This window comes from Dermacentor albipictus, chromosome 5 (assembly GCF_038994185.2).
Source record: "Dermacentor albipictus isolate Rhodes 1998 colony chromosome 5, USDA_Dalb.pri_finalv2, whole genome shotgun sequence".
NCBI lineage: Eukaryota > Metazoa > Arthropoda > Arachnida > Ixodida > Ixodidae > Dermacentor > Dermacentor albipictus.
Genome location: NC_091825.1, coordinates 45,486,042 through 45,507,986, shown reverse-complemented (window position 1 = coordinate 45,507,986; position 21,945 = coordinate 45,486,042). Strand labels below are relative to the sequence as shown.

At 46.7% G+C, this 21,945-nt stretch overlaps 3 protein-coding genes and 1 non-coding gene across 5 annotated transcripts in view; all 4 read right to left on the bottom strand.

Annotated features, from left to right (window-relative positions):
- Window positions 1-21,945, bottom strand: part of LOC135900530 (uncharacterized) — a 129,001-nt gene that overhangs the window by 70,030 nt on the left and 37,026 nt on the right. The window lies entirely within an intron of this gene.
- On the bottom strand, window positions 847-3,571 carry LOC139060043 (uncharacterized). Its single transcript, XM_070538789.1, has 2 exons — window positions 3,207-3,571; window positions 847-1,008 (listed from the first exon to the last, which is right to left on the bottom strand). Exons 1-2 carry the CDS (start codon window positions 3,471-3,473, stop codon window positions 847-849), a joined length of 429 nt encoding a protein of 142 aa, XP_070394890.1. The 5' UTR covers window positions 3,474-3,571.
- Window positions 16,336-21,945, bottom strand: part of LOC135900531 (sulfotransferase 1C2A-like) — a 44,698-nt gene continuing 39,088 nt past the window's right edge. Inside the window, exons 1-2 of one of the 2 annotated variants that reach the window (XM_070539563.1) lie at window positions 20,108-20,149; window positions 16,336-18,122 (exon numbers count right to left, since the gene is read on the bottom strand). In XM_070539563.1, coding sequence (XP_070395664.1) covers window positions 17,103-18,065 — 963 coding nt within the window. In that variant the 5' untranslated portion in view covers window positions 18,066-18,122; window positions 20,108-20,149 and the 3' untranslated portion in view covers window positions 16,336-17,102. Of the gene's footprint in view, window positions 18,123-20,107; window positions 20,150-21,945 lie in introns of those variants that run through there. The other variant, XM_070539562.1, reaches the window with a different exon arrangement.
- TRNAY-GUA (transfer RNA tyrosine (anticodon GUA)) lies at window positions 20,609-20,700 on the bottom strand. The gene is given in 2 exon segments: window positions 20,609-20,644; window positions 20,664-20,700. It is a non-coding gene; the product is annotated as a tRNA-Tyr (tRNA).

The window sequence follows — 21,945 nt, the reverse complement described above, 5'->3', positions numbered from 1 at the left end:
CCGTTGTTCTGACGATGTTTTTTGACTGCCGTAGGCTGCACATCGCCAAAATCGGGTACATTCGACCTGATTCGCCTGCCTTGAAGTTCTCCAGGTGATTGGCCGTCCACAAGCGGTGTAGAGCGGTAGGCCAACAAGCGTAGCCAAATGTCTTCGCGTGAGTCTTCACTTTTCTTCAAAAGGCGTTTCACGACCTGTACCCCATTTCGCTGCCAGACCGTTGGACTGTGGGAAGCGCGGACTGGATGTGACATGAGCGAAGTCATATTTTCTTGCGAATTCTGCAAATTCATAACTTCAAAACTGTGGCCCGTTGTCGGTGCACACCTCCAGAGGTACGCCATACCTGGCAAACATTGCGGTAAGTGCGGAAATTGTTGCTCTTGCTGTGGTGTCCTGGAGCTTCTGGACTTCCGGGAAGTTCGGAAGCGCGTCAAACGCTATGACGTACGAATTTCCCCCAAAAGAAAAAAAAATGTCTACACCAACTCGAACACACGCGCATAATGGGATTGGGCTCATGAGTAACGGTTCTTTCGGTTGCTTGTATGAAAACTTCCGACAAGTAGAGCAACTCTGAATCAGCAGGGAGAAGTCGCTACTGAGCCCAGGCCAAAAAACCAAACGTCGTGCTCTTTCTTTGCATTTCTGCAATTCTAGGTGCCCAGTATGAATTCATCCTAGGATTTCACGTCGCATGCTTTTAGGTATGACGACTTTTGTCCCTTTCAGCAATATACCGTCCACGACGGAAAGCTCTGACGAAAACGGCTTGAGTTCACCCTGCAGGTTCTCACCGCTTGACAAATTAGAGATGACAGTGCTCAAGTAACCGTCACGCGCAGTTTATTGCACCAGCTTCTGTCGCGTAGCGCCCATGACCAAATAGCCCAGAACTTGCACTGCGCGCACTTCCAAGTCGTCAGCGGCGCCAGCGATGTCCTCGTGACTAGCCGGAGCTGATCTTGACAGCATGTCAGCCAAGACTAGGCGTTTTCCTGGTATGTTCTGCAAAACAAAATCGTATTTCAGAAGTCTTAAAAAAACCTCTGAAGGCGGGGAGGCATGTCGCTGATCCCTGTCGCAGCAATAGATAGCAACGGTTTATGGTCAGTTTCCATTAAAACTTTGTGCCCGTACACGAAGTGCTGAAACTTCTCACAGCCGAACGAAATGCTGAGAGTCTTCTTTTCAATCTGCGCGTAACGCTGCTCAGCTTGTGTTAGCGCACGGGATTCATATGCCACTGGGTGCCACTTATCACCATCATGACACTGCAAGAGCGCTGCACTCATGCCAGCTTTTGATGCATCACATGTTATTTTAGACTGCCTTTGGGCATCAAAGATGGCAGTACGGGTTTCATGGTTAGAACTTGAGTGATACCTTTCCACTCTTTTCTGTGGTTTTCAGTCCCCTCAAATACTGCGTGTGTTTTGATAAGCACTCGGAGAAGCGCAGTCCGCTCAGAAAGCCGTGGCACGTACTTTGCAAATTAGTTGATTACACCGAGCATGCGCTGCCCATTAGATTTGGTTTTGGGTCCCGGAGTTTCAAGCAAACTTTTGATAAGTTTTAGGTCTTGCGACATGCCGTCACGTCCAATGATATCGCCCAGGAATTGCATTTCCATAACACAAAACTGGCATATCGCCGAGGAATTGCATTTCCGTAAAACAAAACCGGCATTTTTTTGCGTTGAACGTTAAGCCGGCTTTTTCGGCTGCTTTCAAGACCGCAACCAGTCTCTGGTCACGCTGCTGTTTGCTCCCCATACCAAAATATCGTCAATGTACACATGTACACCGAGAAAGCCCTCAAATACTTCAGTCATCGCCTTTTGAAAGATTTCAGGCGCCGAGGCGATGCCGAAGGGCAATCGGAGGTAACGGTATCTGCCAAAAGGAGTAGCGAAAGTGCATATTTTCGACGTCTGCTCGTCAAGTGCGATCTGGTAGAAGCCGGAGTTTGCGTCCAAGCAACTAAATACAGTTGCGCCGGCCAATTCCCCTTCCATATTCTCGCGCCTTGGGAGCTGGAAGTGTTCTCTTTTTATGTTCTCATGAATTTTCCGGGGTCCATGCAAATTCTAATTCTGCCATCCTTTTTCTTGACGGTACCCAAAGGGCTTACCCAATCCGTGAGGCCCTTCTCTTTTACGATGATGGCCTCGCGCTGCAGTCTTCGCAGCTCTTCCTGAAGAGGGCCCTGCAGGGACAGGGGAATACGCCGCGCTGGTTGAACGACAGGAACCACTGTTGGTTGTAGGACCATGCTGTATGATTGCTTCAAGCAGCCGAATCCCTGGAAGAGGTGCTGGAAATTCGTCACTGCTTCGTAGTCTGTTGAAGCGCGAAAAAGGCCCAAGGCTTCACTCGCTTCCAGTCCTAGTATGGCTGACTGCCGTGTTTTACGACAAAGAACTGGACTGTGGCGGAAATATTCCCTACCGTCACCTCCTGCGACGTTGCTCCGAAGTGTGTTATGACGCCTCCTTTGCAGGCCCGTAGTGCCGAGGTAGCAGCAGTCAACTGTCCCGCCGCACACATTTTCCGGTATGCTGAAAACGGCAGTAATCTGGCCTGTGACCCGGCGTCTACCTTGAAGGAGACCTTCTTGCCCTTGACCTCAGCTTCCACTAACCAGTATTTGACATTTCTGTTCCCAACACCAACTTCTAGGATGTCGAAGTTATCGTCAAAGTCATCTTTGCTGACCTCGGCGATTTTGGGCGTTTCTCGACAGCACACCGCAACATGATTGGGAAAGTGCCATACGTTGCATTTCTTTCCTTATGCAGGACACTGCCTTGGTCTGTGCCACCGGTCGCACTTTGTGCAGCGGTACGGCTTGTAGCCATCTTGGGCGTTTCTGCTTTTCGGTGCAGTTGCGGGCCCCGCAATAGGGTCAATGTGGCTGTCCGCGGCCCTCCGGACCTCGTTTCGTTGCGCCACAGATTCGCCAACCTTGCAAAATTCTTCCGCCTTCACTTAAATCAAGTGTTGTTCGCGAAGCATTTTTTATTCGCGGAACATTGAGTTATTTGTGCCGAACCCTATTTGATCCCGGATAATTGAATCATGCTGTTCTCCGGAATCGCACTGCCCAGCTTGCTTTTTTAGGTTGCGAAGAAAGTTTTCGAACGGGTCCCCATCTGCCTGCTTCCTCGAGAGAAAGAGATATTGCTCATGCACTTCGTTGCTTACCTCAGATAAGTAAGACTCGAACTTTTCAACGATTGTTGCGTAGTCTTCATTGGATTCTTGTGCTTCAAACTTGAACATGTTGAACACGTCAAGTGCTTCGTCACCAGCCACACTGAGAAGGAGTGCCGCTATTGCATCTTCCGTGCGGGGTTGCTCCTTCATTGTGGTTGCCACTATGAACAAGTCAAACTTCTGCTTGAAGCGCTTCCATTGCTCAGAGAGATTGCCGGTAAGTTTCAAGGGTGGCGGTGCCTTCAGTAGTTCCATCGTTGGGGCTCCGCCGGATCCACGCTTCGACCCGAAGTGCCCACTTCTGACTCCATGTAACGTGTGCGACGTGTGTCTGGTAAAGATCGAGGCAACTACACGATGGCAGGAACAAGAAGCCGCGAAGGGTTTATTGGCACGCTCCTAAATGGTCAAACGCACGCGTGATATCAGTGCTGTCCTGATAAGGTAGCGCAGAAAGCGCATGCCCGATACAACCCTCACCCCCGTTTGTCAATCACGTGTCAACGCACACGTGTTAGCCGGCGTGTCAACGGCGTCTCACACGCCGGCTGAAAAAAAAAAAGGATACGCCAAGAGACCAAACTAAGTGTTGTTGCCTATAGGTTGAAATTTAGCATAGCGAATAGATTCTAAAGCTCCCTTTGAGACGTTTATGTCTATTGGTTGCAATGTCTTGAACTTATGAATAGGGTATGATTCTCTGTAATCTTTCTCGTTGAAAACGGAAATTTGACTGTAAGATGAAGAGTTTAAGCTGATCAAAGTTATGACCTGCTTGGTTGAAATGCTCAGCGACGGCTTTGGGAAGCTTCTTAGTTGTGTCCGCGCGATGACCGCTAAATTTGGCGTTCATTGATTGTCGTGTTTCACCGATATATTGTTTCTTACAGAAGGAACATTGAAGCATATAAATCACATCTGAACTTGTACAAGGGAAGCTAGATTTGACTTCATGTGTATAACTATTTGTGGTGCTTTTAGCTTTAATATCTCTTTGAAGGTCCCTGCAGGATTTGCACCTGGGGCGACAACATGCTTTTATTAAGGGGGAATGCTGTTGGCTGACTTTTGTATGCACTAACATGTCTTTAAAGTTCCTGTTTCGACGATAGGTAACCCTAGGTAGAACCACGAACGCTTTTCTCAGACGCTCGTTACTTGATAATATTGGGTGGTATTTTCATAGAATGTTGTATATATGCGCGTTACTCAAAAATCAGTTGGAACTCAGCGCTTGTCTTCATAATTCTTTCGGTCCCTTGTCTATGTGTGCATTGTAAGCAAAGTTTGAAATTCCTGGAAGAGCCAGTGTTATTCTACGTAATTTCCCCGTGTCACACATTCTCGGTCGACGCAAAGCTTCATGCGCCGTACAAAATAAGGTTCAAATAGTAGTGTTGCACATTGGAGAACTTGGGCGCGCACCAAACTTCCCTGAGTCAAGCAGAAATAGCCGATTCGTCTCACCTGCAGGTCAAAGTTTTATCATCGCCAACTGTGCTCACTGCTGACGTTGTGCTTTCATTGTGATCCATTTTTTTTCTGGCACAACCTTCCTGAATAACGAGTTAGTTACGTGATTCACAGATTTTCTACTGTGTTCTTTGGCGTGACTACAATGCGGCAATATTATGTGAGCACAGAATCACTGACGAGCCAGGTGTTGTATACTTTCAAGGTTTCTTCGGCCGGTGCCATGCACTATCATTTTGAATTTTCAGCAAGCTTATTATATAAAGGTTCTTTGCTGGAATGTTCGGCACGCATTAGACATAAAGATTTCGGAAGCCCAAGTAAGCATGCTGCTTGTTCTTGCTTTTAGGCTTTGGTGTTTTATAACGTGCACTATTTCCTTGGAAGGGCAGCTTTTTGTTTCGTTAATGTCATGAAAAATTAGGGCAGCGATGTTTTAAAAAAAACATGCAATTTTTTCAGTCGACTTGACGCACCGTTCTTTGAACTATGTAGGAACAGTTTGCAGCTTTTCATAGTACTATTTTATTGTTTCTCCAACTATACATTCATCGCCAAGATAACATGGCGCGCTATCAAAACGCCTGAACACCTCTTTTATCAGGGCCTGGAAAAATGACGGGCACTTATTTCGTATGGGAGACTCATGGACAGAAAAAAGACACATGAGTATTCCCAATGACCAATCAATGCGAATCATGGTGCCGCTGCAACAGCTGTTACGTTGTCGAGTAATCAAGCAAATTGAAGCATTAACATCCCTTTAAAACTCAATAAAGTGTATTCTATAGAGAGTAAATGGTAGTGATAGGTTCTCAGATGACGGTTTACCATGTTATGTTTAGGAACGACTATTTGCGGCGTAACCCATTCATTTGATTTCTCCGGAACCAGCACTTCCGAGTCCACTAGTGAATGCACTTACAACACTACGGCGGTCCTCAGTGAAGAATCCTTTAATTGAGGCTTATAGAACACACGTGCTGTCGTTCTTTAGCGTACATTTCGCCGATGTGCAAACTTTCGGCTATCAGTCCTAGGGCTGGCTCATATATTAGATAATTTTTTTTTCTAGTTCAAGGGTTTATTTATTGAGATCAATATAGCACACATTTGGACAACTTAGTTTGAAAGTATCTAGCCAATTACGGCTCATCAACAAATAATGACATTTTTGACAAGTTTGGGGCACGTGGAATGCAATTAAGGGCAAGGTGACCGCTTCGCTATTGTGTTCTACGAGCGCCGTCAAATTTCCTACACTTGACAGCGTGACACTCTCATCAGTTTTCAGCCGTACGCCCCAATTTTCTAGAGCTACATGCTTGCACACATTTTATGGCACACTGATCATAGATGTGCTTGTGCTCGCTTGCATAATGAAGGGTTTAAGAAAAACTGTCTTTCTATGAAGTCACGTAGGACAATTAAAAATGTCGCCTGTCGGCTAAACGATGAAGACGTTTTGGTGCCCGTACGGGTACGTTAGTCACAAAAAAGGGAATGGAAAACGGTCCCCTCTGGAGCCCTTTACATACACTCGAATATGTGACGAAGTGAATTAGCATAAAGTGTGTGAAGATTGCCATCCATTCCCGTAAATGTGTCGTTGCTGCGATCCATTTCCGCACGAATATAGAATGAATACCATTCCCGTATGTGCTGTGCACGTGTGCGGCGTTGTCTTGCAAGTACCTAGGTGTCGGTATATCTAACAACTTAACCTGGCACACACACGTCCCTATCATCCTTTCATTTGCTAACAAATCATTCACTTTTCTCAAGCTTCATCTAAAACGCGCCCCCAAATTTTCTATTATCTGTAGTATTTTGTATTGATTTGGCCTATATATCATTACCTACGTATATAACACTTTAGCTCATTTTGTGTATTTATTTTTATTGCTGTTGTTCACGCGTTAAATTATGTAGCATGCAAATTATGTAATGATACATTCCCACCGCTTATGTAATACACCTATCAATGGGTATTTAAGGTAATAAAGTAACGGGTGTTGTCATTTGTCCTGATGGTGAGTGATTCTAGATAAACACGCGATTAAACACTTAGGTCGGCTGCCAAGAGGCTTGCGCCATCTCAATGAATGGTTAGTCCAAATGCCCTCGCATGCTCCGATAAGACATTTGTCGCCGTGTTTCTTGCCGTCATTTTGGTGCTGCTCAAAACGTCGATTTATATCTCCGTTCTCGCCGACATAGGGGTATTCGCAATTTGCCCACGGTATATTCTATACCACACCAGGAAACTTGCATCTTGACGCAGCGTCTTTGACGTTTACCACATCTTTTCTAAGTAGACTGCCAGGCGAACGCGCTATCTGCACGCCATTATTTCTCGAACGCACGACAGCGCTTGCACCTAATGCGCCATTCAGGGCCTCGCTGCAATTTTATTTCTACAGCATTACTTGGTTGCGTGCGCGACCCCTCCGTCACCAAAAAGGCCAGGTGAAAACCAGTGGCACTAAATCTGTGGTAGAAAAGCAGCGCACAAATTTAGTCACCTTCACCTAAGTAAAAAAAAGAAAAAAATCTCCGCGGTGAGGGTTCGACCTGCTGTCGCACAGCCACTGATACTGCTTTGTAGCTGAGCGCGCTAACCCCTGCGCCACCGTTGCTTCCTTTATTTGGTACCTCGCTTGACACAGAGTTTACGAGCTCATAAGAACAGAATAACAAGATCATAGTACGGAGAACCATCAGCTGCTTGCAGACTACAAGTAATCAGTATTTCTCCATATGCACGAACATTTCCAATTTTGAAATCCACTCCAGTATACACGTCTGCACCTTCTGCAATTCGACAAAATGGGATACAGATTCGCATTAATATTCGCGAACGGCTCAAACGTCGATATATGCGCTGTGTACAGCAGTCCGAGTTCGCCATATACTATGCAGGGCCAGGAGCATAACGGCACATCATCGTCGTTTTCGACCGTGAGAGAACGGAATCCATGCGAACCTAATGGCTGCCGCTGCACTGGGACGGGTGTCATCGAGAAACAGGACTCAATGCACGGTGAGTTAAACACTACTTTAATGACACCTCTACAAATAAAGCTGCGCTCACAGATCGCCATATGGCTGGTTGGTCGTCCTGGATTGTTACGACCACATAGCAGCAGCATCACACGCGAAAACGTAACGCATCAGCACTAAACTCAGCAACGTTTCGCCACAACACCACATTTAGCGACATAACTGAGTGAGTCGCTGAGCGCCAGTCAATGCTTCCGCACTTGTGCATCATAAGGATCGTTTAGGTGACCCAATATTTGTTTTTGAAGGCGCTGTTTCTCGCTGAAGGCGCTGTTCATTCCAGTTGTTCCTCGCTTTGCGAGCAAGCGAGAAGGTGCCTTTTTGCATCTTAATCCAAAGGTTTAGGACGAAGTGTGAGTTAAGATGATGGGCATACTTTCAAAAATACAGAAGTCTACAGAATGCGGAAAGACAACTTCGCGGACCCGATCACATGGGCCAAGTGCGAAACAGGTGAGCTGGATAAGCAATGCTTTTTCCCCTGCCCGTGATCCCCAAAACCACTTCCTCCCGGTAGCACAAGAAACACACGCACCATGTTGTGAATGCAAACAGCTACAGGTGCAAGTCACATAGAAAAATGCACTCATAACTTCGTTTCAAGCTCGCCTTGACGCGCTTGATCAGGCCCAATCGCACAACATGGCAGAAAAACACAGGAAACCCGATAGGCAAAACCCAAAAAGCAACGCAGTGATAGAAATAGCTACCCCTCCACCGCAGCTCGCCCAAGTGAATAAAGCGACACCGAGACACACGGCCATCAGCTCTGCACCTAGCATTCAGGCCCCCTCAAAAATAACGAAACCAGAGAAATTCCGAAACTATACTCCACATGTTCAAAGTTCTTACGCCGCATGGACGCTATGCATAACGACCTCCTTCAAGAAATCCGCTATATAAAAGAAGAGTGTCAAGGCATGAAACAAGAGGTGCAGAACCATGTCACTCGCCACGCCCACGCAGAAGTTATCTTGGCCCGTTCGGACAGCACAAACGCACAAACAACGAGTCGATCCACTTCGTAATCTAGACCCAGGCAACCAGAAAACAAGGAAGCAAACAAGAATGAAGATGGCCCGAAACTTAGGTAGACAAGACGCCACGACAATTTCACTGGAGAATTGCCATGGCATTAGAGGTAAAGCAGGGGACTTCCGCAATACATATCAACACTACATCCTCAACCTGAAATAAAGGCACTCCAGATCCATCCTGAAAGGCAACCTTCGCCCTCGCTAAACCAACATCGCAGCGACCCAACATCTTATGCCACAAGGGGCATGCGAGCACAAGCTTGCAGAGATTCTCTTTCGCTCTCCCAAAGACAAACAATCCATTCCTCCTTAATGCTTACTGCCGTCCATCGTGCAGCAAGCCCAAAATACAGTCGACAATACGGGAGTCCCTCGAGTTAACCAGGAACTGCCCCACGCTCATGCTCGGGGATTTCAATCCTCACCACTAGCTGTGGGGTGACAAACACAATACCCAAAGAGGCAAGGAAATAACCACCGCCATGAACCAAAACTTGCTCCACCTTCTGAGCGAACGCCATGTATCGACCAGGGGTGGCACCAGCACGACGCGAGACACGTGCCCAGACATTTCGTTGTTCGCAGGACCACTCGATGTGTCGTGGACACACCCGTAAACGAACCTGGGCTACGACCAAGACCTCATCCAACTCAGCATCAATGACAGAAGCTAAAAGGGCCACGTCGGGTCAGCCCACATCGCCAACTGGAATCACTTCCGAAAAGCTCGAAGGTCCCGTGAGTAGAATCTAGATGCATCATACAATGATTGGACTAGAGAAATCCGAGACCCAAAGACACACACCGAGATCAGCGTCATCCACTATAACACACTTCACGTGGACCCGATGCTTCTGCACCTATGGGAGGCCCGACACGGCCTCACTAGAAGGTAGAAGAGGCACTGAAAACTACGCAATAAGGTCGTCGAAGTAAACAAACAGTCTGCCGACTGTATCACATCCTTATGCAAGGGGAATTCGAATAAATTAAGCGACTGGCTCCAGGGAACCCTGCACACTAGGAAGACGCAGCTCCTCTTTCGCCCCTTGCTTTATCCATTGAGCAGTAAAGGCGAGTCCAACTGTAACGTGGTTCGCACTCTCAACCAGCTCTTTCACGACCTCGAAAACAGATACCTCCACACCGAACGGACCTTCCATCCACCGCTGTACGCAGGCCAAACCAATACCATGCTCAACAAGCCGATACATGTATACGAACTCCGTGCAGCCATTGATCAAAGCAGGTGAAGCAGTGCCCCCGGGCCCAGCTAGGTTACTTACAAACTCTTGGCAAACATCGAAGACCAGTTCAATGACTTTCGGACATGAAGCAAGCTTCCGCAGCGGAAAACAACCGAAGTACGCTTCATTCCCAAATTGGGCAAGTCCCCACACATTGGTAACCTCCGGCCCATATCCATCACACCGTGCATAAGCAAGGTCACGGAAAGGATAGCACTCAAACGCCTCCAACTTGACCTGGACGAAACCCCACAAATACTGGACACTATGTGTGGCCTTAGGTGAAATCTAGGTACCCAGGACGTATTAATTCAATTGAAGGAGGAGATACTCGTCCCTGCCCCCCCCCCCCCCCCACCACCACTCACCCCGGGTCATTCTCGAGCTTAGCCTAAATGGGTATTGGATAACGCGACACACGAGGCGATCCTTCAGAACCTGAACAACACGGGATGCGGGGAGAGAACATATAATTACGTTGTCAATTTTCTATCTCACCACACATTCACACTCAAGATCGGGGATATAGCCTCTGACTCTATCAGACTCGGAAGCAGAGGCAATCCCCAAGGCTCAGTTCTCTCCTCGCTTCTTTTTGACATTGCGCTTCTGCGTTTACCGGGGCACTGGGGAGCATACCCAACGTAGGCCACGCACTAAATGCAGATGATGTGACCACATGGATGGGTACGGACTCGCTCGGGGGCCTGCAAGACACCCGGCAACTGGAAGCGAACAAAGTGAACAAATATCCAAAGGAAAAAGGACTTGCCTGCTATCCTCAGAAGTTGGAGCTTCTTGTGGTCCGGCGGGGTAACCCCCAAAAGATTAGGGATACCATAGAGATTATCCTAGGATGACAGGTTTTTATAAAGCCTTGCAAGGCCCTCGGAATCATTGGACTCCTCATACAAGCTGACACAAATGTGACTAAATGCTACAACACCTCAAGGCGACGACACAGCAGGTCTTACACATGATTCGCGGGATCACAAGCAGACACCGAGGCATGAAAGAGAACAACACCATCCGCCTCACTCGAGTCTTTATCTTCTCTATGGTGGTGCCTGCAGCGCGTGTGTTGCACTGACGAAAACCGACAAAGACAAACTATACACACTCATTCGAAAAGCCAAAAGCTAAACTTTCGGCTCCCTATGAGCGCGTCTACAGACAGCCTTCTCCGTATGCGTCGCCATCACACGGCTGAAGAAGTAATCGAGGGCCACCTATCCAATTAGAAAATGCGCCTGGCTATTATTCAAGCAGGACATAAATTTCTTAAAGAAATCATGTGGAACTCCCCTACAGATGCTAAGTCACCGAGTGAAATTCGAGAAGATTAGCGACGTCACGTTATGATCTATACCTTACCGAAAAATATGCACCCTGCCAACCACCAAGGGCGGTGCGAAGCAAGAGCCAAGGCCCTGGGCAGGACATACGGGCCCCTCCAGAAGGTGGTCTATACAGATTCAGCCCTATACCATGCCAGGAGAGCCAGATATGTCGCGTTGAGGACAAAGACGGATCTCTTCGTCAGTGCCACCACACTTCGTGTAACAACGCAGGAAACAGAGCAACTAGCCATGGAATTAGCCCTCACGCAGCCTACGGCGACAGTCATTATAACTGATACTCTAAAACTGTGCAGGAGCTTTACCTCGGGTCGGGTGGCATCGACGACTCAAGGCATACAAACAGCCAAGGTGCCAGAGAGAAATGTTAAAATAGTGTAACCCGCTCATGGCCTCCTTTGAGGGTAATAAACTCGTCCACTCCAAGGCACGAGAACTTATGGACCAGGCCCCGGAGGACACAGAAGAGCTCACTATACTGACAAGGAACCAAGAGATCACTCAGTAGTACAGCCTGAACCGCAGAACACTCCCACCACCGCATCTACAGCTCACAATGACGCAAGAGACAACATAGATTGTGGCAAACCGATCCGTTCCCGCATCGAAGAAGGGTTCATCTCTTGTTCCAGACTCTATATGGCGAACAAAGTAAATACTGTGAACAGTTAGGAACCCTCCTGCACATTGTAATAGATTGCAAACAGTCTTGCTTCTTCTACCCCCCACCTCTAATAGCTGTGGGAGACGCTGCTGTCTAGTTACCCCCTCCCGGACCAGATCATGTTGGTTGAGAGGGCGGCTCTAACCAAGACCGCGCACGGATTCCCATGAAGAGGAAACCACTCCTGCAAATCAAGCCATCTTTAGGCTCATGAAAGACGTTTTCTCTCTCTCTCTCTCTCTCCAAAAGCGCCTTAGCGTAGCACGCGCGGCCATCTGGGTGCGTCATTGATTGGAACGGCATCAACATCTTGGCGACAGTCTGAAGTGTGTCAACGCGCTTCATATAGCATCACTCATCATTCGGACTACTGACAACACCATTACCAAAATGTATGGCAATTTTAACAGCACCTATGTAAGTATCGAGCGTACCGTAATCTTGGAAGAACGACAACATAATCTTATTAGATAAAAAAGGGGACGCTAAAGACTTGAAAATCATAGACAGATCAGCCTACTGTCCGTTGCGTACAAAATATTTACTAAGGTAATCGCAAATAGAAGCAGGAACAACTTACACTGCTGTCAACCGAAGGACCAGGCAGGATTTCGTAAAGGCTACTCAACAATAAGCTATACTCACACAATCAATCTGGTGATAGAGAAATGTGCCGAATATAACCCACCCTTATATAGAGCTATCATTGATAACGAGAAAGCGTTTGATTCAGTCGAAACCTCAGCAGTCATGCAAGCATTACGGAATCAGGGTGTAGACAAGCTGTATGTAAAAATACTGAAAGATGTCAACAGCGGCTCCACAACTACCATAGTCCTCCACAAAGAAAGCAACAAAATCCCAATAAAGAAGGCCGTCAGGCAGGGAGATAAGATCTCTCCAATGCTATTCACAGCATGTTTACAGGAGGTATTCAGAGACCTGGATGGGGAAGAATTGGGCATAAGAGTAAACGGAGAATACCTTAGAAACTTGCGATTGACTGATGATATTGCATGGCTTAGTAAGTAAGGGGACCAACTGCAATGCATGCTCACTGACCTGGAGAGGCAAAGCAGAATAGTTGGTCAAAAAATTAATCTGCAGAAAACTAAAATAATGATTACTAGTCTCGTAAGAGAACAGCAGTTTAAGATAGGCAGCGAGGGACTGGAAGGGGTCAGGGCATACATCTACTTAGGGCAGGTAGTGACGGCTGATCCGAATCATGAAACTGAAATGATCAGAAGCATAAGAGAGGGCTGGGGTGCGTTTGGCAGGCATCTCAGATCATGGACAGCAGGTCGCCATTATCCTTCAAAATAAAAGTGTATAACAACTTTGTCTTACCAGTATTCACCTATGGGGCAGAAACCTGGTGGCTTACGGAAACGGTACTACTGAAATTGAGCATGACGCAACGGGCTATGGAAAGAAGAATGATGGGTGTAACGTTAAGGCATAAGAAAAGCGCAGATTGGGTGAGGGAACAAACACGAGTTAATGACTTCTTAGTTGAAATCAAGAAAAAGAAATGGGCGGGGCATGTAATGAGGAGGGAAGATAACCGATGGTCATTAAGGATTACGGACTGGATTCCAAGGAAAGGGAAGCGTAGAAGGTGGCGGCAGAAAGTTAGGTGGGCGGTTGAGGTTAAGAAGTTTGCAGGGACAGCATGTTCACAATTAGCTCATGATCGGCGTAGTTGGAGAAATAGGGGAGAGGAATTTGCCCTGAAGTGGGCGTAGCCAGGCTGATGATAAGATGATGATGAAGAAGAAGTAGACGAAGAAGTAGAAGATTATTATTATTAATAATATTATTATTATTATTATTATTATTATTATTATTATTATTATTATTATTATTATTATTATTATTATTATTATTATTATTATTATTATGTGAAGTCACTTCGTCATGTATTCAAGCGTACATAAACTGTTCCGATGGAGACCATTTTCCATTTATGATTTTGTGAACACGGTACCCCACGGGTACCCGAGCCTCTATTTCATCGCTCGACGGGTCGATGAGAAAACTTATAATTGTTACGTTAAAACTTGATCGTAAAACTTTTACCAGTATCTCCAACTTTCGCAATGACCATGGCACAGTTATGTCAATAAATAAGTGTGTAATAGTGTGACAACAGTTTATTGATGCTGAAAATGGAATCGACTCTGATGAAGACTCGTATTCCGAAAACGGTCTCATTTTTTTCGCATACAATATCACGATGAAACTTGAGATTGTGGCCTAATTTGACTCCTAGATATGTGACGTATTCACTTGCGGTAATTAGGTGTTGACCAACTGATAAATTGGAATACTATTTATGAGACGTTGGCCAGTGCTTAAAATGAATTTTCATATAAGAGCTTTTTTTGAAGTTTCTTTTAATCTATCGTTCGTTAGCGCTTCTCAGATCGTAGTTCAATTTTGATACTAGCGCCGAAATACAATTGGCCGAATTAGGCATCATGTCATCGGTATACGACAAAGATTCTGAGTTTATTGCGAGAGGCATATCATATTCATAAATTCAGAAAAAAAATCGAGAGCATTTCCGATTTGTGAAGGCGGATGACTCGCGCAGCTGTTTAGCGTATGACGCATAGGCGACACAGAATTCTGAACGAACGTACGAACACATGCCCTGATCAGTGGTCATCGTGCCAATAGGTACGCACACACATTCTCGTATCACATCTTTAATAAATCCCTAAGTATATATATACTTACCCAACGAGAAATTAGTCCGTCACGTAAGACAATGAATGGCTTAAGTTAAAACAAATATTCTCTACGTGAGAGTCTACTGAATGGGAAGACAGAATGACCAGGTTCAACGACATCACCAACCATCCCAAGATGCAAAGACGCACTTATCCACCACCGCATCAACAACTCAGTAGATCGCAAGCTTTCCAGTGGCGACAACTACAAACCAAATCACACAAGAGCCCGATACAAATGCACGCTATTAATCCAGAAATATACACAACAGATAGATGCAAAGTGTGTGGCAGCAGAGTCATGCTAGAACACAAGCTATGGGAATGCTTGATACAAATACACGGTAATGAAAGCGATACCTCCACCGAGAGCGCCCGCGGGCGATGGCAGGCCGCGCTGCTCGGCTCCAACCTGGAAGACCAACTCTGGGCAGTTCGTCGGGCCAAGGAAGCCGCCATTAGGCATGAACTCTTGGCCGTAACCTCGGCGGGTGCGCCAGCCCACTGACTCGCCGACCGCAAATCGTTCTGATTCGAAATAAAGTTTTCCTACTCATTCACGCTGATAATCTTGAAAATTGTGACTATTGATAACTATTCTACTGAAAATGCATGTCCAAATGATGAGACGTATAAGCTTTTGCATTGAATGAAGGATTTTCCATCAAACTTGAGATCTGAGTTGTCGTGCATCAATATTTGTAGACGTACACACGAAACACACGGAACTTAGCCGTAAACAGCTTCGCTGTGAGAAATAAAAGATGCTGAAGCAATGATTTCTGAAGCACACATGTATTAAATCTTTCCGTGCCTGAGACAGCATCTGAAACACTTAAATTTGTAACTTGTTATGTGTGTAACCATTGAGAAGCAGGAGAGAAGGGCCAGAAATGATGAATGATTCCAGTTTTTTTTCAAGAAGTGTAATAATGCATTTGTACATACGATGTGTCACAGCTATGGTTAGCCAAGCTTCTCAACGAAAAAAGAAGATTAAAAACATGGTACAAGACAGAGTTATAACGCATAGCGTGTTCGGTGGTTAGAGATCTTACGACTGAACACCGTCCGTCATAAAATTGTATCTTCCCGCATGTCTTAATTTTCTTTCGTTCTACTGTTTGGCTAACGTTAGCTGGGACACCATATATAAGATCAATAAGCGTTGATCTTAGATATATTCGTAATAACGATGCATGGCAGCAATAGCTCAAGAGAGTTTCCTAAGTACTTACGCTCCGTGTCAGGCACGCGATATATGCTGTGTTTCGTACAAAGTGTGTTGCTGTTGATATTGAATGGTCGAACTTTTGTTTGCATGAGGTTAGGCCACTTGCGGTACATGTCAGTATAAGCGTCAGGTGCGCATTCAGCAGCAATTACCGAATTAGCTGTTCGTTTAGAGCGGCGAGATTTTGGTGCCACTTATCGCGGCCAACCACTTTCTATACTCAGATATTGAAAAGCGGGGAAAACACTGGAAATTGTACGACAAGAATAAATTTAATAACGCAGTACCGGGAAATGATTAGACGAGCTTGGAGAACAGCTTTATTGGTATCGAAAATCAATAAATGCCGTCTTCCTAGTGAACCAGTCTTGTTTGCGGACTTCAGCTCATGCTCCCATAGGAAAGCGTACCACAGTGCTGCAACGTAGCGAAGCTCATTTATTGTGGTTTTGTAATCAGCGTTTTATTGCAATAGCAGTTATATGGGCAGTCCAAGCGCATTTCTGCCGTCGCCGTCAGTGTCGGCGTCCCAGTAGCCATGAGTGAAAGCGTGTGAGGGTGAGCCGGCAAACGCAGTTCAATCTCGCATACACGAGCGAGGAATGCGGCCTGGATGCGTGCCCTCTCCTTTGGCGCGCAAGTCAGGGGGGTGAGGCGAGGGCAGAGTGGCATGCTCCGGCAGCTGCTACGGTGCCTCGTTGTCCTCCACGCCCGCCGCTCCGTACAGAGTGGAGACAACCGCGGTATCCATGATGCACTGGATCCTAATAATGCTACACAAGCATGCGCACGCTGCTCCTGATACCATGATGCGTTCAAGGCATCCGTCGTACTCCCTAGTAGTCAGCAACTCCACTGAACGACTGGCCTGGTATAATTTCTGTGCTCCCATGATTGCGCGCGTGTGTGTGTATGTGCGTGCATGCGTGCTTGTACCCGCGTTTAAACTCTTTAGGTACTCACAAATCTTCGCTATATATCAATTCCAAATTTTACGGCCTGCTTCCACTTTTTTAGTTTTCTTTTGCCTCCGAGTACATTGTCCACAGAAATTAGCACAAGACTCACTTCTAAGCCATGGAGAGGCGTCGTGCCTCTTCGCGTATTTCTGCCCAGATATCCATAACGTCCGAACTGCAAGTTTTGTGCACGATCGTCTCTTCCATGCGACGCAGCTGCTCCGCGCTGAAATAGCTCCTCCAACCACCTACTTCACCCTTTCTCACAAAAGGCATCATAGTTGGGCATCCGTCGAAACCTTCAGATGTCATCAGTTTACGCTCCTTGATCCTTGCATCTATGGCCGGGTTCTTATGGCCGGCGAGGTTAAGCACCAAGATCCCCTTCATGTGTTCCACCGTTAGCTTCTCTAGCAGTTTGTCCAAGGCTAGATTATTCTCTTCCAGTGCCTCCGCATAGCATTCTCCGAGGAAACGAGCTATGCGCATCACCGTGGCTCCAGCGTCTGCTTTCATTTCCTCGTAAGTGAGAAACAGTACGTTAGGCATGTCTTTCAGGCCGTATCCATAAAGGAGGTGCTCGAAGTAGTCACCATAGCCGAAATCCCCTTCGATAAAGCACTCGAAGAAGTCATCAAAAGTTCCCTCCTTGAAACAGAAGATGTCGAGCGCCTTCACCATGTGATAGAATGAGACGCAGCAGTCCCACGGGTTCCGAGCGACGTAGATGTACTTGGCTTCTGAATTGAAGTTGTCAGGCGGAGGGATTACGTGTGACATATACAAACCCAGGGGTATCGTGGAAGGCCGTTCCCAGTCCTGCAAACCAATGTAGTCGAGCAAGCAAGTTACCGTCGTGAAATCGTCGTAGCTTTCTACCGCTGTGCCTCCTTGTATGATGGTCTGCACCGTAAACTGAATCCAGTGAGTGCCTGTTTTAGGGTACGACAGCTGCAGTACGTCCCCTTTCTGGGGCACAAATGTCATGACATCGGCAAGACGTTCCGGTGTGATCAGCGGGCAACGCTTGACGCCATCAATGACCTGGCAGAACGGTTTCATTCGCGATGTCATCTTTGCTTCCTCTCAGGGAACTCACGTCCTTTCCAAGCAGTGATGGTAGAACAAGACCTGAGATAAAAATACCAAAAAACAAACTAGAATAAGGAGCGAAGGAGCATGCATGTCATTATGGTGTACTATACATTTGTTATTATATTTCTGAAAGACCAGTATTGCCCTCGCGAAAGAGTTGGGCAATATCTAAGCCCTGCGCCACATCTCATATGGTGGTTATCATTATTTCAGCGGACAAATCAAATTATTGCAAAACAGAAGCAATAAAAGGGTCTTGAAGGCCTATAGGCCTAAGCTGAAGATGCTGGGAAACTTTAACAGGAATCAATGACAGAAAACGTGGTTGCCATGGTGTTAATATCACCTAATGAGAAGTGATCCTTACATCAGTCATATGCCAGTCATGTGGGCAATGCAGCCAATGTCTCTACAACACGATCTTCATGAGATATACAGCAAGCACTATGCTTTGAAAATTGGCAATACTACGTTGCACACATTTGTTCCACAAAACCAAAACAACCAATTTTATTCACGAGTATAGCAACTACACGTTCTCAGTGGGGCATTCTCTCGTAAATACAATATGAAGCTGTTGCCCTTCATAGGACTTGCAACGTATCAACGTATCAGTAGAAATCTGGGTATGCGTGCTTTACAAGTTTTGAATTTACGTAATCATAAATCCCGCTCTTTTTCCTGGTTGTACTCAGACTTACAACGTGTTTATACCCTAGCATATCTTTTCAAGGTATCTCTTGATTACCTCTCCAAACCATAGTTTCAAACATTACAGTTTATATCTCATTACAATTCATCACAATAATGACGAAGCCTCTCGTTGGAGAATATTGCAGGACATCAGCTAGAGCCTTCAAATTCTTCACTGGATCCGGTCCGTTGCACTGAAAATCGAACATTCCAATTCGCAATCACGATATCCGGCCTATTGGCTTCTAGGCATCGGTACAGTGACGGTCATACTGGCGGAAGCACAGGTTCGGACAAAACTAATTGAAACACAGTGGATGCGGGCGAAATGTATTCGAGTGCCCTCTAACAGCTTCGGCGAAAACTTGCCCTGATGTTTACGCTCACAGCCAATTTATAGCTCCCCATCTGTTTCTTTACCATAGGATGGCTACCGTCCTTCACAGCTTCTGTGGCTATTCCCTCTCTAGCCTGATGGGGCTAGTAGCTTAGCTGTTTCTGCAGTTCACGGCATTAGACACGGCCCCGCGACAGAGGAAACTATTGCTACGATATCAGCGCCATCAGTCCAGCGAGTGTTTAGCCGCAAAAGATATAAAACACGCTAGCGTTCACGGGTAAAGAAGCAGATCGAGAGCTGTAAAGTGGCTGTGAGTACCGTCCTTCCATTCGCGGCTGCAAGAAGCCACAAGGCTGCAATTCGGCAGCAGCTCCCCCATTGCAATTACTTTTGTCCACCCCTACGTGCGCGGTGTATTGCTGGTGGCCGACGGCCCACAGTGCGCCGAGACATAAAGCCAGTGGCAATAATGTCTTGCCATGCAGTGAATTGTTCTCGGTGCTATTTCTGCGGCTCACTGCAAGCCGCTGGTCGCGGAAATCAATAACGAGTGGCAGATTAATTCCTGTGGTCTAGCAGTCAAACACCGCCAGATACGAGTGCACACTGTTCACGTTGCTGAGCGCAGCCGTACTGATTACAACTGGCAATTGGTCGCCAGATTGCCGAGGTGACAAACAGGCCCGCAACTGCGGCTACACCAACCGCCAGTGCTTTTCGTCGTCAGCGGCTCGATGCGCGCCGTTCTGCAACTGCACGCCAACTGTCATACGCCTTATTTTATGAAAACAGGCAATGTCAAAGTCCAAGTAATTATTACAGGTGTCGCAAGTTTTAAACTCGGTTCCATCAACATATTTAACAGTGTTGACACTGATTTCGTCTCGAGCGACAAATGAGAGTGTCACATTGGTACATTTCTGAGCGTAAAGGGACTGAGAACCGATTTTTAAGGACCTACTTTTTTATGACACAACGCAGAGCTCACCATTGGTAGTGTTTACACCTGCACCACTCACTTCCAGAAGCGCATGAATAATATGGGAGTAGAATTTTTTGATCTGAGCAGCCTCTGAAAAAAGTAAGAGCCCCTCCTCCAGCAACGCTTAGAAGTGATAGCGATATCGATATCTCCGTGTCGCACAGTGTGAAAGCCGCCCATCGTTCTGCTTTCACAGAAGCGAGTGTAATTGTGGTTAACCAGTAAATTTTGAGCTTTTCGACAACCTTTCAAAAAATAAAACAGAAGAAGCTGGCACAATAAGTTAGCGTTGTTTTACACACGTTTCTTATATTTGTACGGCGTTTTTACCTCGGGTACACGCCTACGCCATGGCTCGCTGGCCTCCGTCTTGGTTATTATGCTGATAGACGAACCAAGCTAGCTCATTGAAAACGTACGCGAAGGCACTGACACTTCTCTACTCGCTACAGACGAAGGCCTATCTGCAGATTGTAAATCAGAAATATTTAGAAGAGAAATAAATCCTCCGTCGAGCCGGATTCGAACCAGCGACCTATGGATGTCCGCGTTGGTCACACCTCTACAGTCCACCGCTCTGCCAACTGAGCTATCGACGGAACGCATGCTGCCCCTCGACCAGCGCGCGTCGACAGCGGCCTTGCAACGCGTGACCTAATTGATGGGTCACGTGCCCCGATCGCGAAAATGGCTGTGGCTTAGGTAAGGTTAAGCCCAGGATGCGAAGCATACTAGCCTTTATTTTAGTTGTTGAACCACTGTTTAGCCTGGTGAACTGCTGTTGCTTGGCTATATTTGGTTCGGCTAGACGAAGAAACAACTCATGCATTACTGCTTCGCCTTCAAGAGTGGAACGCGACAGCGTTCCCGTCGACCCGCCAAGGGGTGTAAGACAATGGGCTACAGGGCAGCGACTACGCGCCCCGCATTGGACGCGGTGAGCGTCGAGCAAAGCAGCGTTCGGCGCGGCAACGAAATGTGCGCCTGAGCAAGAGACGCACGCCTTAGAAACAGCTCGTTTCTAAGGCAAAACCGCATTCACTAGAGGCGCTTTTGTACCGCTTTGAAGCATCGTACTCGTGGCTCAGTGGTAGCGTCTCCGTCCCACACTCCGGAGACCCTGGTTCGATTCCCACCCAGCCCGTCTTGCAAGAGTTGAGCCAAAGCCACTTCTCCTCTGTCGTGACGTCACGGTGTCACGTGGTTTCAAGGCGACACCGCCGCGCCTGAGGAGCTGGGTTGAGCTCTCGTAATATGCTTCGCATAAAAAGTGTACTGAATTGCAATATTAATAGAAAGACCAGGAACCGCGTACACTAGCAGAAAGTCACGTAATAGCTCACTCATATGTTTTCACGTTCTTGCCGCGCGTGGCGCCAAAAGTCATTTCTCGCGACTTTTAGAGAACAATTAAAAATATAAATCTACGTTTCATGAGAAAAACGTGGCTCGATGTAGCCACTACCATAAGCATTTCCCTCAGCGAAGTTGTCTCGATTCATGTTCTTAGCGGTTGTCTGTAACATGAAGTGGCGCTTAAGGTAGGATGCTAAAAAAGTTCTATTCAATACAACTGCAATGCGCGTGCGCCGTGTCTCTCTTTCTGTCAAGATATATACTAACAAGTGGACTTGCTTATTGTTTACGGTTGAGTGCATTTTACCGTCTGGCCAGTATTATCGCGCAGCGCGGGACGCGCCCGCATGTATCGGAAGTTTCTCGAATGTTATGGATGCTTCTGTTGCCACCGAAGCTTGTGTAATCTGGGCCGCTATCTTGTACACGTTCGAAAAGACGACTTTGATTTCGCTTCAAGTGATTGGACAAGATTGGCCTAGGCCGCG

Coding starts and splice junctions, on each gene's coding strand:
- LOC139060043 (XM_070538789.1), bottom strand. CDS start 3,473: ATGGAACTACTGAAGGCACCGCCACCCTTGAAACTTACCGGCAATCTC. Junction 1,009..3,206: donor TCGAGTCTTACTTATCTGAG/GTAAGCAACGAA, acceptor TTTGTTTTGCAG/AACATACCAGGAAAACGCCT.